This window comes from Oncorhynchus clarkii, chromosome 2, assembly GCF_045791955.1.
Source record: "Oncorhynchus clarkii lewisi isolate Uvic-CL-2024 chromosome 2, UVic_Ocla_1.0, whole genome shotgun sequence".
Lineage (NCBI taxonomy): Eukaryota > Metazoa > Chordata > Actinopteri > Salmoniformes > Salmonidae > Oncorhynchus > Oncorhynchus clarkii.
The window spans coordinates 29199769-29212504 of record NC_092148.1 but is presented as its reverse complement, the minus strand read 5'-3'; the positions used below and the strand labels follow the sequence as shown (position 1 = coordinate 29212504).

The window sequence follows — 12736 nt, the reverse complement described above, 5'->3', positions numbered from 1 at the left end:
CAGCACACTGCCTGGCCATGGTGTTTTCTGGAGGATGAGAGAGGCTAACACCTCTGCCATTCGACTCCAATAGATGGCATTTCATTCAGGCTCTGCTTCGGCCACCTTATTAAACAGACTTCCGATCTCCCACCTGGGATTAAAACATACCTCTGGCTGATAGTACACTGCCAGAGACAGTAAACTTCTAATTTAGATGCAGAGAACCATCCGTGAATAGTAACTGAATTAAAGTGTGGGTGGAATAACTGAAATATGCATAACGATTGGACAAACCGAGAGGGAAATTTGACAATGTTTTAAAGATTATTTCAGGATGTTGCGTGTGATAGAATTCTGGGGGAAATGTGAACTAAAAACAATCTACATACTTGTGAGTTGTCTCAACATCATCAACCTCAAACCTGGGTCATATTCATTAGGGCATTCCATACCAAATTAATCTTTTATTTTTTGATAAGTTGAGTGTTTCTAATAGGAGTAGTTTGATTTTTCTTCTGTTTTAGTGCATTGTGAATATGACACTGCCTTCTGGATGCCAACTTACCTCACCACCCTAAACACCCCTTTCTCTGTCTCTGTGTGTGTGACCCCTGCAGGTGCGTAGTGCCAACTACGAGGCTGACCCCTTTGTGCAGGAGTTCCAGTTCAAGGTGCGCGACGAGATGGCCCACGTGACTGGGCGCGTGCTGCCCGCCCCCATGCTGCAATACGGCGGCAGGGTGAGCACAGAGCACTTTATGGTACCCTTCCTTTAAATCACGCTCCATACTCTGTTTGTTTGACACGCTACCTACCCTTGCTATATGAGGGAACTAACCCCCTTGCTTTGGTTTGATCCGTTTGTCATTCCCCTCTGTGAATCGTCTAGGAGCAGGTGTGCTGATCTAGGATCAGGTCCCCCTCTTCTTCATAGTGATTTCAAAGACAAAATTGATCCTAGATCGGCACGCCTACTCTAAGACAATTTATGAATACAGGCTTGTCTGTGTGGATTAATGTAAACGAGTAGTCTTTGCTCAAAGCTAACACGGCTACATAATTTTTCATTTCTGCTTTTATTGATTTTGTTTTGACTCAATTTAGCTTCCTTTTGTGGTGTTTATGCCTTTTTTTTGTTTGTTCTTTTGCAATTTCACTTTTTGCAATTTGTGAGAGTAGATGACACATTAGTGGGATTTTACTGGAAACAGTCAAATCAAATTTTAAGCCTTAATCCCAGACCCAGTTTTGTATTCAAACATTTTAAAGTGATTAGGACTGCCCAAGGAGAACTCCAATAAATCTGTTTTTCTGGACAGTGGATGAGGTCAGCTTAAACATTCTGGTTTCATTTTGTTAAGACACTCCAGGACCTGACTTGTTTTCGTATTTCTACCTTGTCTGTAAGTTACTAAACCATGTACGTAAACAGCATATTTGGTGCATATTTTCAAATAAAATGTTATCAAATTCAGATTTTTAACTATAAACACATTTTGTGAAGGCTAAATTTGGAGAATGCAGATGATTCTGAAGCTGGGGGAGTTGGAGTGTTGGAAGAGTCTGACTTTCAGGAAATAAATGGCCATTAAAGTGAAGTACAATGAATTTACCTTACCAATCGCAAAACACCTATTGAGACCTAATCACGATCTCTTCAAATGAAGTTACTACATATACAGTGCCTTCGGAAAGTGTTCAGACCCCTTGAATTTTTCCACATTTTGTACATTATAGCCTTATTCTAAAATGTATTAATTTGTTTGAGGAAAAACAATCTACACTACCCCATAGTGACAAAAGGAAAACAGGTTTTTAGAATTTCTTGCTAATTTATATATATTTCTTAATCACATTTACATAAGTATTCAGACCCTTTACTAAGTACCTTGTTGAAGCACCTTTTGGCAGTTATTACAGCCTCAATTCTTCTTGGGTATGACGCTAAAAGCTTGGCACATTGTGTTTGGGGAGTTTCTCCTGTTCTTCTCTGCAGATCCTATCAAGCTCTGTCAGGTTGGATGGGGAGCGTTGCTTCACAGATATTTTCAGGTCTCCAGAGATGTTCGATCGGGTTCATGGTCGGCCTTTGGCTGGGCCACTCAAGGACATTCAGAGTCTTGGCTGTGTGCTTAGGGTCGTTGTCCTGTTGGAAGGTGAACCTTCGCCCCCAGTCTGAGGTCCTGAACCTGCTTGAGTGCTTTCATCAAGGATCTCTTTGTACTTTGCTCCGTTCATCTATCCCTCGATCCTGGCTAGTCTCGCAGTCCCTGCCGCTGAACAAGAAACCCACAGCGTGATGCTGCCACCACCGTCATTCACCGTACGGATAGTGCCAGGCTTCCTCCAGACGTGATGCTTGGCGTTCTGTCCAAAGAGTTCAATCTTGGTTTCATCAGACCAGACAATGTTGTTTCTCATGGTCTGAGAGTCTTTAGGTGCCTTTTGGCAAACTCCAAGCAGGCTGTCATGTGCCTTTTACTGAGGAGCTTCTGTCTGGCCACTCCATAAAGGTCTGATTGGTGGAGTGCTGTAGAGATGGTTGTCTTTCTGGATGGTTCTCCCATCTCCACAGAGGAACTCTGGAGCTCTGTCAGAGTGACCATCAAGTTCTTGGTCACCTCCCTGACCAAGGCCTTTCTCCCCCGATTGCTCAGTTTGGCCGGGTGATTTGCTATAGGAAGAGTCTTGGTGGTTCTGAACATCTTCCATTTAAAAAATGGAGGCCACTGTGTTCTTGAGGACCTTCACTGCTGCAGAAATAGTTTGGTACCCTTCCCCAGATCTGTGCCTCAACACAATCCTATCTTAGAGCTCTACGGACAATTCCTTTGACCTCATGGCTTGTTTTTTTTTCTCTGACATGCACTGTCAACTGTGGGACCTGATATAGACAGGTGTGTGCCTTTCCAAATCATGTCCAATCAATTGAATTTACCACAGGTGGACTCCAAGTTGTAGAAACATCTCAAGGATGATCAATGGAAACATGATGCACCTGAGCTCAATTTCGAGTCTCATAGCAAGGGAGCTGAATACTTATGCAAATAAAGTATTTTTGTTATTTTTAATACATTAGCAAAAATGTCTAAAGCCTGTTTTGTCATTATGGGCTATTTGGTTGGTTGTTGAGGATTTTTTTTATTTTTTATGTATCAATTTGAGAATAAATGTAGAACATTTTGAAGCAGCTTGGGGGGGGGGGGGGAGGGACTCTGTATCCATAGTGTTGGTGTCTACATGCAATTTTGTGTCATTTCTACATGTGTGCCTGCATGAATTGTCTACATGTCCTACTCTATTGGGTGTGTGTGGTTACTGTGCAATTTTTCTATCCTCGTGGGGACCTGAAATCCCCAAATGTCCCCAAGGATACTAAAACATGGGTAATGATCCCTCATGGGGACATTTCCCACATCTCCATGATGACAAATGCTATTTTAAACGTAGGGGTTACGTTTCGGCTTACAATTAGGGTTAAAGAAAATAGGATTTTTAATGGAAATACATTTTTAGGTCCACACAAGGATAGAAAAACAAGTGCGAGTTTGCGCAAAAGTGTGTGTGTGTGTGTACACGCAGCAGATCAACCGTACTACACTGTGGTTTCAGAACCGGACAGTGGCCACCCCAAGTCACGGGGTGTGGGACATGAGGGGCAAACAGTTCCACACGGGAGTAGAGATCAAGATGTGGGCCATCGCGTGTTTCGCCACACAGAGGCAGTGTCGCGAGGAGATCCTCAAGTAAGAACCAGCCAGTCTTGTCTGTTTCACCCACTAACTATGTGTACAACTGGGTTATGCTCGTTAGGGCACACCGTGGCAAAATGTTCAACGGAAAACAAAAATGAGCGTTTTTTTATTGGTCCAGGTAGTCCTGCCCTGTTTCAGTACATTTTCTTCCATTTGGTGCCTAATAAACATAACCCTTCATTAAGCAGCTTCTCACATAGCCACATGGATATATGGAAAGGAATCCCTCCCTGTTACGGATGTGTTGGAGATGGCCTTCCAGATAAGAAAGTGATCCTTGTGTAACTAGTTTGTCCTCTACGCCTCCGATACAACCTTGTTAGAATTTACACAGCCACTCTCAAGGATGATGTTACTAAACCACTCCCTAACCAACCAGATTATATTTGGTCTTTACAACCTTCCTTTTTCCCTACTCTCCCTCCCTTATTTCTCCATTACTGTCTCTTCATTCCTCTTTCCCTCCCTAATTCCTCCATCCATTACCCACCTCTTATAGGGGTTTCACAGACCAGCTGCGTAAGATCTCCAAGGATGCTGGTATGCCCATCCAGGGCCAGCCGTGTTTCTGTAAATACGCCCAGGGAGCCGACAGTGTGGAGCCCATGTTCAGGCACCTGAAGAACACCTACTCTGGACTGCAGCTCATCATTGTCATCCTGCCCGGAAAGACCCCCGTCTACGGTAGGCGGCACCCATAGAGATACATATTCACATGATGTTCATTGGAATCAATCACATTTATTCATCAAGCCCTTCTTACATCAGCTGATGTCACAAAGTGCTGAACAGAAACCCAGCCTAATACCCCAAACAGCGCAGGTGTAGAAGCACGGTGGCTAGGAAAAACTCCCTAGAAAGGCTTGAACCTAGGAAGGAACCTAGAGGAACCAGGCTGTGAGGGGTGGCCAGTCCTCTTCTGGCTGTGCCGAGGGAGACTCTTTGCGTTCACCTTCACACTCCTGGGCCAGACTACACTCAATCATAGGACCTACTGAAGAGATGAGTCTTCAATAAAGACTTAAAGGTTGAGACCGAGTCTGCATCTCTCACATGGATAGGCAGACCATTCCATGAAAATGGAACTCTATAGGAGAAAACCCTGCCTCCAGCTGTTTGCTTAGAAATTCTAGGGACAGTAAGGAGGCTTGCGTCTTGTGACCACAGCATACGTGTAGGTATGTACGGCAGGACCAAATCGGAAAGATGGGCAGGAGCAAGCCCATGTAATGCTTTGTAGGTTAGCAGTAAAACCTTAAGGCTCGGGCTGATTAACAGGAAGCCAGTGTAGAGGCTAGCACTGGTCCTAAATGGAGCCTTGAGGAACACTAAAATGTACAGTCACCTTATCCATGCTGATTAATTTTCTAACATTTTCTGTATCTATATAATAGTTCTACCAAAGCATCTGCTATTCTTTGAAATTCTTGTGTTGCTGAAGCAGCTTTGATAAGGGATGTGTGTTACCAGACAGATGTACACTGTTATCTATCAATACCTTCCCTTTAAAGCATAGGTGGTACCTTACTCTTTACTTCCCTAATCTGACTGACTGTTAATTGCACAGAGATTGATTGATCACTGTCTGTTACTGGTCCTGTGTAGCGGAGGTGAAGAGGGTGGGAGATACTCTCCTAGGAATGGCCACTCAGTGTGTCCAGGTGAAGAACGTGGTGAAGACGTCCCCCCAGACCCTCTCCAACCTCTGCCTCAAGATCAATGTCAAGCTGGGGGGAATCAACAATATCCTGGTGCCCCACCAACGGTACGAGGCCACCGTGGCTGGAGGATAGAAGGACTGGAATGACCATACAAATATTTTTAATCAGCTGAAAGCACATTTAGTCATATTTCTCTTCCATTAGAAGTGTGCACCACTTCGTTTTGAGACGTGAAGTGGGGCATCTGTTTAAACAGTACATTTACTTTGTCCTTAGAACTTACTACAATGGTCCATATCTGTTTCAAATGCTGTATGTAGGAGAATGTTTTTGTTTTTTTGTACACCAATTACATCAATAGCAATCTCCCAATCAAGTGTCCTCCAATTTATGATTGACATAATGTACATAGTGTAAAATCTAAACCCTTAATCATTTTAGAGAACCTTTGTTTGAACTCTGTCCTCACTGGTCCTTCCCTCTTCCTCCACCCAGACCCTCAGTGTTCCAGCAGCCAATCATCTTCCTGGGGGCGGACGTTACACACCCCCCTGCTGGAGATGGGAAGAAGCCCTCCATCGCTGCAGTGAGTTCACTTAACCCCTATTGGCCTATACCAGGGGTCTTGAACTCATTTAGCCCAGGGGCCACATTTATATATTTTTTACTATTCCAACCATGGGCTACATTTTACTAAGATAACCGCATGTTTGAGACTTCTGTGGCCTGGTCTATACTGTATTGCCAATGCATTCGAGTTCATAATGTTTGTGTAGCGCTATTCAATTTGCTCAGCGCTGGTGTTTGTGTCTCACACACACACTCTCTCTCTCCCACCCTGTTTCTCTCTATACATCTCCAGGTGGTCGGCAGTATGGACGCCCACCCCAGCAGGTACTGTGCCACAGTCCGGGTCCAGAGGCCCAGGCAGGAGGTGATCCAGGATCTGGCCTCTATGGTCCGAGAACTGCTGATCCAGTTCTACAAGTCGACCCGCTACAAGCCCACCAGGATCATCTTCTACAGGGACGGAGTGTCAGAGGGCCAGTTCAGACAGGTGAGCAAAGGCCAAGTGACTATCCTGGGGGGAAAAATGTAAGTCGCTCTCTGCCTCCAGAACTTCAGAAACTAGAGGGTCAAAGGTTACAAGTCAAATGTTGTCCCTCTTTAATTAAACTGATGAAGTTAGGTAGATGCCCTATCTAAGTAAACCATTGATGCACATCATGAAGATCCACTAAGAGAACATTAGAATAACATGCATGACTGTGACCAAAACATGACAATGCTTATTCCCCCTTCACATTGTCAGACGGTGGCAAAAGGGTGTCGAGGCCTGTATCATCTACCTCAACTGGTGCGATCTAGAACAACTGCTCAGAGCCGAGATGGTGGACATCCAAAGTCATAATGTCCGTAATGGATGTTTTAACCCTGTTTTATCCCTCTGCCCACCCCAGGTGCTGTACTACGAGCTGTTGGCCATCCGTGAGGCCTGCATTGGCCTAGAGAAGGAGTACCAGCCCGGCATCACCTACATCGTGGTCCAGAAACGCCACCACACCCGCCTCTTCTGTGCCGACCGCAACGAAAGGGTGAGCGGGCCCACTTGACTTCCGGCCACCCTCCCAGCTACCTTACGGTCATTCTGACATGATACTTATGCCTGAGTCACACTATAGGGCCGACACCCACCCAAACTGTGCTGGCTCTTACATTTTCTTAGGCCAGCTCACTACAGCTTGGTTCAACTCTGTTTGGCACAGCAGTGTGAAAAGCCCTTTTATAGATTAAAGGGGGGATGGGGGGGGGGCTGTGTGTTTTGAGTTGGTCCGTGTTCTTTATTACCCCCTAGTTTATTAAGCGCTCTAAATGGTTGTCCTAATTATCCAATTACCCTGTTGTCAATGGGCCTGCTCTCTTGGTAATTATATTCCATTATAGCATTAGGCCTGATGTGAATTGATGGACCTGGAGTGCCACTCGAGGCCTGGAAGAGCAGGGCTTGTTGGCGTTTATCACCTTGTTTACAAGTGAAGTGCACTTTTACAGACGGGGAGAAATCTATTTTGTCATTATTCTGGTCATTTGTAGATTACGTCATTCAGAACTGTGGAGATGGGGCGGCTCACAATTGTCCCGGCGTCGTTGTAAATAAGTATTTGTTCTTAACTGACTTGACTTTAAATAAAACATTAAAACACTCTACACCTCCCTCCCTCCGTTTGTTCGTTCACTTTCTGCCGTGGTTAAATGAGTCCAAGGGATGGACGTGTGAAGCTTGGTGTTGAAGAAGAACAGGACAGATGGAAGGACGTTTTTAACTTTTGCCAGTTTATTAATAATAACCCCAAATCGACAACTTTTCTTTCAGGTTGGACGTAGTGGAAACATTCCTGCTGGCACCACGGTGGACACGGACATCACGCACCCCTACGAGTTTGACTTTTACCTCTGCAGTCACGCTGGAATACAGGTACTGGCTATCTGTTCATCTAGCCTGCTGCCTCACTGCACTTTACTCTCAGGAAATGACTTTATGAAGTCTCAGGAAATACGCCTGCTTTTTAGAATTTAAACAGTTTATTCACACTGTGTTTTGAAACAATTTTTTTACTGAAACTAAACTACCAAATACTCTATGGTTTTCAAGGTGAAGATAATTTGACAAAATGTGTAAATAAGTAGGCCTATAGTTCATTCTAAAAACCTAATTGTCACGAATTTTAGTTGAAAGCCATTGTCTTTCTACTACAGTCTTTATACCACATCTCTATTAAATCCCCATATTGAGGCTGTGTAGTATGTGTAACGTCTGCTGTCCCCAGGGCACCAGTCGGCCCTCCCACTATCACGTCCTGTGGGACGACAACTGCTTCACGGCCGACGAGTTTCAGCTGCTCACTTACCAGCTGTGCCACACCTACGTGCGCTGCACCCGCTCCGTCTCCATCCCTGCGCCAGCCTACTACGCCCACCTGGTGGCCTTCCGTGCCCGCTACCATCTGGTGGACAAGGAGCACGACAGGTGATTGGCAGGGGTGGGGGTTACTCTCACTGCACAAAACAGACTGATTTAGTCTTTCTGCATGCTTCGCCTCTGTTGTGCTCAACTCTACGTTTCATATTTCCTATCTATTTTGGGTGAGATGTACAGTATTGCAATACTGTTTTTTTCTGTGTTCTACTGCCCCAAGGCAATGCTAGGTATTATACTACCCCAAAGCAGCGCTAGATATTATACTGCCCCCAAAGCAGCGCTAGATATTATACTGCCCCCAGAAAGCAGCGCTAGATATTATACTGCCCCCAGAAAGCAGCGCTAGATATTATACTGCCCCCAGAAAGCAGCGCTAGATATTATACTGCCCCCAGAAAGCAGCGCTAGATATTATACTGCCCCCAGAAAGCAGCGCTAGATATTATACTGCCCCCAGAAAGCAGCGCTAGATATTATACTGCCCCCAGAAAGCAGCGCTAGATATTATACTGCCCCCAGAAAGCAGCGCTAGATATTATACTGCCCCCAGAAAGCAGCGCTAGATATTATACTGCCCCCAGAAAACAGCGCTAGATATTATACTGCCCCCAGAAAGCAGCGCTAGATATTATACTGCCCCCAGAAAGCAGCGCTAGATATTATACTGCCCCCAGAAAGCAGCGCTAGATATTATACTGACCCAGACAGCAGCGCTAGATATTATACTGACCCAGACAGCAGCGCTCGATATTATACTGACCCAGATAGCAGCGCTCGATATTATACTGACCCAGACAGCAGCGCTAGATATTATACTGACCCAGACAGCAGCGCTAGATATTATACTGACCCAGACAGCAGCGCTAGATATTATACTGACCCAGACAGCAGCGCTAGATATTATACTGACCCAGACAGCAGCGCTAGATATTATACTGACCCAGACAGCAGCGCTAGATATTATACTGACCCAGACAGCAGCGCTAGATATTATACTGACCCAGACAGCAGCGCTAGATATTATACTGACCCCAGAAAGTAGCGCTAGATATTATACTGACCCCAGAAAGCAGCGCTAGATATTATACTGACCCCAGACAGCAGCGCTAGATATTATACTGCCCCCAGAAAGCAGCGCTAGATATTATACTGCCCCCAGAAAGCAGCGCTAGATATTATACTGACCCCAGACAGCAGCGCTAGATATTATACTGCCCCCAGAAAGCAGCGCTAGATATTATACTGCCCCCAGAAAGCAGCGCTAGATATTATACTGGCCCCGACAGCAGCGCTAGATATTATACTGACCCAGACAGCAGCGCTAGATATTATACTGACCCAGACAGCAGCGCTAGATATTATACTGACCCAGACAGCAGCGCTAGATATTATACTGACCCAGACAGCAGCGCTAGATATTATACTGACCCAGACAGCAGCGCTAGATATTATACTGCCCCCAGAAAGCAGCGCTAGATATTATACTGCCCCCAGACAGCAGCGCTAGATATTATACTGGCCCCGACAGCAGCGCTAGATATTATACTGACCCAGACAGCAGCGCTAGATATTATACTGACCCAGACAGCAGCGCTAGATATTATACTGACCCAGACAGCAGCGCTAGATATTATACTGACCCAGACAGCAGCGCTAGATATTATACTGACCCAGACAGCAGCGCTAGATATTATACTGACCCAGACAGCAGCGCTAGATATTATACTGACCCAGACAGCAGCGCTAGATATTATACTGACCCAGACAGCAGCGCTAGATATTATACTGACCCAGACAGCAGCGCTAGATATTATACTGACCCCAGAAAGCAGCGCTGGATATTATACTGACCCCAGAAAGCAGCGCTAGATATTATACTGACCCCAGAAAGCAGCGCTAGATATTATACTGACCCAGACAGCAGCGCTAGATATTATACTGCCCCCAGAAAGCAGCGCTAGATATTATACTGCCCCCAGAAAGCAACGCTAGATATTATACTGCCCCCAGAAAGCAGCGCTAGATATTATACTGCCCCCAGACAGCAGCGCTAGATATTATACTGGCCCCGACAGCAGCGCTAGATATTATACTGACCCAGACAGCAGCGCTAGATATTATACTGACCCAGACAGCAGCGCTAGATATTATACTGACCCAGACAGCAGCGCTAGATATTATACTGACCCAGACAGCAGCGCTAGATATTATACTGACCCAGACAGCAGCGCTAGATATTATACTGACCCAGACAGCAGCGCTAGATATTATACTGAACCAGAAAGCAGCGCTAGATATTATACTGAACCAGACAGCAGCGCTAGATATTATACTGACCCAGACAGCAGCGCTAGATATTATACTGACCCAGACAGCAGCGCTAGATATTATACTGACCCCAGAAAGCAGCGCTGGATATTATACTGACCCCAGAAAGCAGCGCTAGATATTATACTGACCCCAGAAAGCAGCGCTAGATATTATACTGACCCAGACAGCAGCGCTAGATATTATACTGACCCAGACAGCAGCGCTAGATATTATACTGACCCCAGACAGCAGCGCTAGATATTATACTGACCCCAGAAAGCAGCGCTAGATATTATACTGACCCCAGAAAGCAGCGCTAGATATTATACTGGCCCCGACAGCAGCGCTAGATATTATACTGACCCAGACAGCAGCGCTAGATATTATACTGACCCAGACAGCAGCGCTAGATATTATACTGACCCAGACAGCAGCGCTAGATATTATACTGACCCAGACAGCAGCGCTAGATATTATACTGACCCAGACAGCAGCGCTAGATATTATACTGACCCAGACAGCAGCGCTAGATATTATACTGACCCAGACAGCAGCGCTAGATATTATACTGACCCAGACAGCAGCGCTAGATATTATACTGACCCAGACAGCAGCGCTAGATATTATACTGACCCAGACAGCAGCGCTAGATATTATACTGACCCAGACAGCAGCGCTAGATATTATACTGACCCAGACAGCAGCGCTAGATATTATACTGACCCAGACAGCAGCGCTAGATATTATACTGACCCAGACAGCAGCGCTAGATATTATACTGACCCCAGAAAGCAGCGCTAGATATTATACTGACCCCAGAAAGCAGCGCTAGATATTATACTGACCCCAGAAAGCAGCGCTAGATATTATACTGCCCCCAGAAAGCAGCGCTAGATATTATACTGACCCCAGAAAGCAGCGCTAGATATTATACTGACCCAGACAGCAGCGCTAGATATTATACTGACCCCAGAAAGCAGCGCTAGATATTATACTGACCCCAGAAAGCAGCGCTAGATATTATACTGCCCCCAGACAGCAGCGCTAGATATTATACTGCCCCCAGACAGCAGCGCTAGATATTATACTGACCCAGACAGCAGCGCTAGATATTATACTGCCCCCAGACAGCAGCGCTAGATATTATACTGACCCAGACAGAAGCGCTAGATATTATACTGACCCCAGACAGCAGCGCTAGATATTATACTGACCCAGACAGCAGCGCTAGATATTATACTGACCCAGACAGCAGCGCTAGATATTATACTGACCCAGACAGCAGCGCTAGATATTATACTGCCCCCAGAAAGCAGCGCTAGATATTATACTGGCCCCGACAGCAGCGCTAGATATTATACTGACCCAGACAGCAGCGCTAGATATTATACTGACCCAGACAGCAGCGCTAGATATTATACTGACCCAGACAGCAGCGCTAGATATTATACTGACCCAGACAACAGCGCTAGATATTATACTGACCCAGACAGCAGCGCTAGATATTATACTGACCCAGACAGCAGCGCTAGATATTATACTGAACCAGACAGCAGCGCTAGATATTATACTGACCCAGACAGCAGCGCTAGATATTATACTGACCCAGACAGCAGCGCTAGATATTATACTGACCCAGACAGCAGCGCTAGATATTATACTGACCCAGACAGCAGCGCTAGATATTATACTGCCCCCAGAAAGCAGCGCTAGATATTATACTGACCCAGACAGCAGCGCTAGATATTATACTGAACCAGAAAGCAGCGCTAGATATTATACTGACCCAGACAGCAGCGCTAGATATTATACTGACCCAGACAGCAGCGCTAGATATTATACTGAACCAGAAAGCAGCGCTAGATATTATACTGACCCAGACAGCAGCGCTAGATATTATACTGAACCAGAAAGCAGCGCTAGATATTATACTGACCCAGACAGCAGCGCTAGATATTATACTGACCCAGACAGCAGCGCTAGATATTATACTGACCCCAGAAAGCAGCGCTAGATATTATACTGACCCCAGACAGCAGCGCTAGATA

General features: G+C 45.5%; 1 protein-coding gene across 2 annotated transcripts in view; it reads left to right on the top strand.

Moving 5' to 3' along the window:
* The window catches only part of LOC139366293 (protein argonaute-3-like), a 47254-nt gene that overhangs the window by 27095 nt on the left and 7423 nt on the right, over positions 1-12736 (top strand). The window contains exons 10-18 of one of the 2 annotated variants that reach the window (XM_071103605.1): positions 600-743; positions 3595-3728; positions 4237-4421; positions 5343-5502; positions 5894-5984; positions 6261-6455; positions 6859-6993; positions 7773-7874; positions 8227-8426. In XM_071103605.1, the coding sequence (XP_070959706.1) occupies positions 600-743; positions 3595-3728; positions 4237-4421; positions 5343-5502; positions 5894-5984; positions 6261-6455; positions 6859-6993; positions 7773-7874; positions 8227-8426 (1346 nt within the window). The remainder of the gene's footprint in view (positions 1-599; positions 744-3594; positions 3729-4236; positions 4422-5342; positions 5503-5893; positions 5985-6260; positions 6456-6858; positions 6994-7772; positions 7875-8226; positions 8427-12736) is intronic. The other variant, XM_071103615.1, reaches the window with a different exon arrangement.